Source organism: Eutrema salsugineum, unplaced genomic scaffold (assembly GCF_000478725.1).
Source record: "Eutrema salsugineum unplaced genomic scaffold, Eutsalg1_0 scaffold_4, whole genome shotgun sequence".
NCBI classification, from domain to species: domain Eukaryota; kingdom Viridiplantae; phylum Streptophyta; class Magnoliopsida; order Brassicales; family Brassicaceae; genus Eutrema; species Eutrema salsugineum.
In genome coordinates this window covers 3,301,308-3,304,805 of record NW_006256686.1, presented here as the reverse complement: position 1 = coordinate 3,304,805, position 3,498 = coordinate 3,301,308, and the positions used below count along the sequence as shown (strand labels likewise).

At 41.7% G+C, this 3,498-nt stretch overlaps 1 protein-coding gene across 1 annotated transcript; it reads right to left on the bottom strand.

Annotated features, from left to right (window-relative positions):
- Positions 1 to 3,277, bottom strand: LOC18013943. Its single transcript, XM_006396102.2, has 2 exons — positions 2,971 to 3,277; positions 1 to 2,470 (listed from the first exon to the last, which is right to left on the bottom strand). The coding sequence occupies exon 2, from the start codon at positions 2,357 to 2,359 to the stop codon at positions 302 to 304; it is 2,058 nt and encodes a 685-aa protein (XP_006396165.1). The 5' UTR covers positions 2,360 to 2,470; positions 2,971 to 3,277; the 3' UTR covers positions 1 to 301.
- Between the last annotated feature and the right edge of the window lie 221 nt (positions 3,278 to 3,498).

Here is a 3,498-nt window from a genome sequence, read left to right as displayed (position 1 = left end):
TGGAAATATAAATTGCTACATTTATAACTCTACTGTAAAAATTCTGTCATCACTAAGGTCAACAAAGAAACGAATACAGAATCGTAGAATAGAAGAAAACAGAGCAAACAAAAGTCAAACTATGCTTTGCTTACTCGTTGAACATTGCCTAATACAACAGCTTCAGTGATCAAACAGAACAATTTGCGTGTTAACAACAGTCCTTCATAAAACTCCAGTCTTTTTGTCGATTCTTAGCTGATACAACTCTTACACTTGGACTCAACTAAAGCCCTCTTTCTTGATATCAATCGGTTCCTGCTCAGATGTGAAGCAGCTCCTCAGGGATTGCAGCCGGATCTAAGTCCCAACAGTTTCCAGGAAAACCGCTAGTTGCATCTTTAAGAAACCAAGATGGAACTTGATGCGAAAACCCCAACATCTCGCTCCTTGGTATCCACTTCTTATCATCATCCCTTGTGCTCCTGTGATACACTGTTTTGTAGCCCTCTAGTTTAACAAGAGGCACAATGCACACACCACACTGTTCGGTATACTCATCAAGGATCTCGACCATTTCATATTGGTGCCTCACTTCGTCCGGGGTAGATTCGTTCCAGTTTAATGACCAGTTCTTGTAGACAGCCCAAATCTCTCCAGTTTTGGGGAAGATTCGAACACAACCACCTCTCCCTGTCTTCTTGCCTCTCAAAAGATGCGAAAAGATGTTTACTTGTTCAACTATGTCAGAGTTTCGTATCCTGAAATGTCCACACGACTTTGTAAAACCGTATTGTACCCATTTCATCGAACCGAACTCGATGTCGGTCTTGGAGCTTAAGTAGGCTATGTCAATCTTAAAGGGCTGAACAGAGAGTACTTCCCTAACCACACAATACAAGCGTGGCATACCATCATCTTCGTCGTATATTGCCCATATTTGCCTTGGCTCAAAGCACTCCTCCGATCTGTTTTTATCGAAATCATGGAAATCGGAGTCTGGAACTGTTATTGGACCACTGGTTTTGCGTCCCGTAGCATCTCCCAACTTACAGGAGACAACAGTTTTCTCATCAAGTGGTGTTGCGTCCTCTGCTGCCGCCGCCTCTGAAGCCAATCTCAAGATCTCCAGTCTTTGCTTAATGTCTCCTCTGGCCTTTTGAATTAATGGCTTCCGTGTATCCAACACTGACGCAGCAGACCACCGCCTTTGGCCATGAAGTTTGTAATCCTGTTCCATGTTTGCATCCGCATTCGTTATCTTTGATACCGAAGCAGATCTCAGAGGGTTCTCAAGAAATCCATTAACAGACGATTCCAAGGAAACCCTGCTCTTCTTCCCAGGTCTGCTGACCTTACTTGCATTTGCAGGAGCAGACACGCTCGGTGGATTAGGATATCTAAGACGACCTGGTGCGCTTTTCATCGAGCATGTCCCATTAGAACCATCTTTGACTTTACTTATTATCGGGCTGACTACCGAGTTGCTGTGCTTATAAGGATAGCCATTGGACACTGAGGAAACACGCTTCAAATCTAGATTCCCCGGGGAGGTTGTTCCAGGGTATGAGGAGCTCCATTCATAAGAACCATTCGTAGCGTATTCATATCCATGACCTTGGCCAGGATAGTGGCCTAAGAAATACGTGGAATTGGTTGGCGTACGTGCAACAGCATCATAACCATGCGCGCTATAGCCATTACTCGGAGGAGCATGAGATGGAGGCGCGTAATGAAACGGTGCACTAACAGGAGCTGGACCAGTTTCTACAGCTATAAATGCTCCGCGGCAGTTTTTACATGAAAGCCTCTTATTCACGTACTTCCTTAGATACTCGTACTGAACTTTGCATGAGGTGCATACAGTCCAGAAAGTGTCAAGTCTCTCTGAAGATTGCGGAAACCGATCAAACCCTCCAGTCCCGGTCACAGTCGCAGACATGTACTCAGGGGTATGCTTCTGAACCACTGTGGAGTCGATATGCTTCTTTCTTTTGTAATAGAACGTACTTTTATTAAACTCATTGGACAAGAAATTCCAGGCTTCGGAAATGAGATGGAACGCACCATCAGCTCCGATGGATTTGTTCCTGTCGGGATGGAGCAAAACAGCCATCTTCTTGTACTGTTTCTTCACTTCTCTTTTCCCGGCAGAAGGTTTTAGTCCGAGAACTGCGTAGTAATCAATTTGACCACCGCTTCTACTCTGAGAAGCTAAGTAGACTTCAAACGTTGCAACCATCTGAGATAAACATTCCAAATCAGGAGACAAGGACCTAGCTTTCAAGGCGTAGCTCCTCGCCGCCGTGAAGTCTTTTTCAGCAAACCTTCTCTCGGCGATCTGTTTCACTCTGAGAGCTTCCTCTCTGTATGCTTCCATGTAGATAGAGAACCAAGCCAATATATATAAAAAGCAGCTCTGCAAAATAGGAAACTAAGACCGTTCTCGCAAGCTAAAATCCATTCCCAAGCACCAAAAGATCATCATTATCTGCAAACATTCACGAGAATAATAACATTATTCTTTTAAGGCACTGCAATTATAAACCAATAAATGACCAACCCTGACCAAAGAGCTCACACGTACAACATGTTCAGACAAGAAGCCATAAACAAAACCGTACTTAACTAACGTACTAGAATCATCCTCGGATTCGAGATCCAGAATCTCAGGTTCCGATTTTGAAAAATTGCAACTTTACAACTTTCTAACATGAGAGAATCACACAATTACTCAAATAGATTTGGAGAACTAAAGTATGTGGAAGTCAAGAGCTGCTTAATGCTCTCTCCATTTTAGACACATTTCAACAATCCAAAGAGTCAGATTTAAGCTATTAACATCACGATAAACCCTTCTCAAAAGGATTAATCTTTTTTTAAAGCTCTACTCGAGATTTGCTCATTTCTCAATTTAGAAACCCACAAAACAAACACAAAACCTAGATTTCAGGAAGGAAACACAAAGAGCAATAGAGCTAGCGATCTTACTGAGATTTTTGGGGGAAAATAGAAACAAGGCTTAAAATAGATCGCCGCAAGCTCTTCTTCCAGAGTTCGAGCAGATCAAGAACCAAATCGAGGTAGCAAAAAGCACGAATCCCGAAGTGGATTTTCGTATCGAGAAGGTGTATTACTACAGTAAACTTTTAGGGTTTATGGTTTCAGTGAAAGTTATTGAGTAATCGGCGATTCACATCATCCCGGAATGAATCGCCGGGAAAAAACTCTGAGATTTGCCGTCGATCGGCGATCGAGAATTTCGGAAAAATAAAAACGATAAATAAAAATTGAGGATTTTTTTTTTTTTTTTTTTTTGTGGTTAAGTAAATATTCCAGTGAAAGTAAACGGTGCTAATTTGTTAATAGTGCCATACGGGTGATTCATGCTATCGTGCACCGTGATGAGGAGTGCGCATATTTTTCTCTTTATAGAATTATTTTAAAAAAAAAATGTTAATGTGATAATTTTAAAATAGATAATGCAAGTTGCATTTTACCTTTTTGTCATCTTTTATA

Coding starts and splice junctions, on each gene's coding strand:
- LOC18013943 (XM_006396102.2), bottom strand. CDS start 2,359: ATGGAAGCATACAGAGAGGAAGCTCTCAGAGTGAAACAGATCGCCGAG.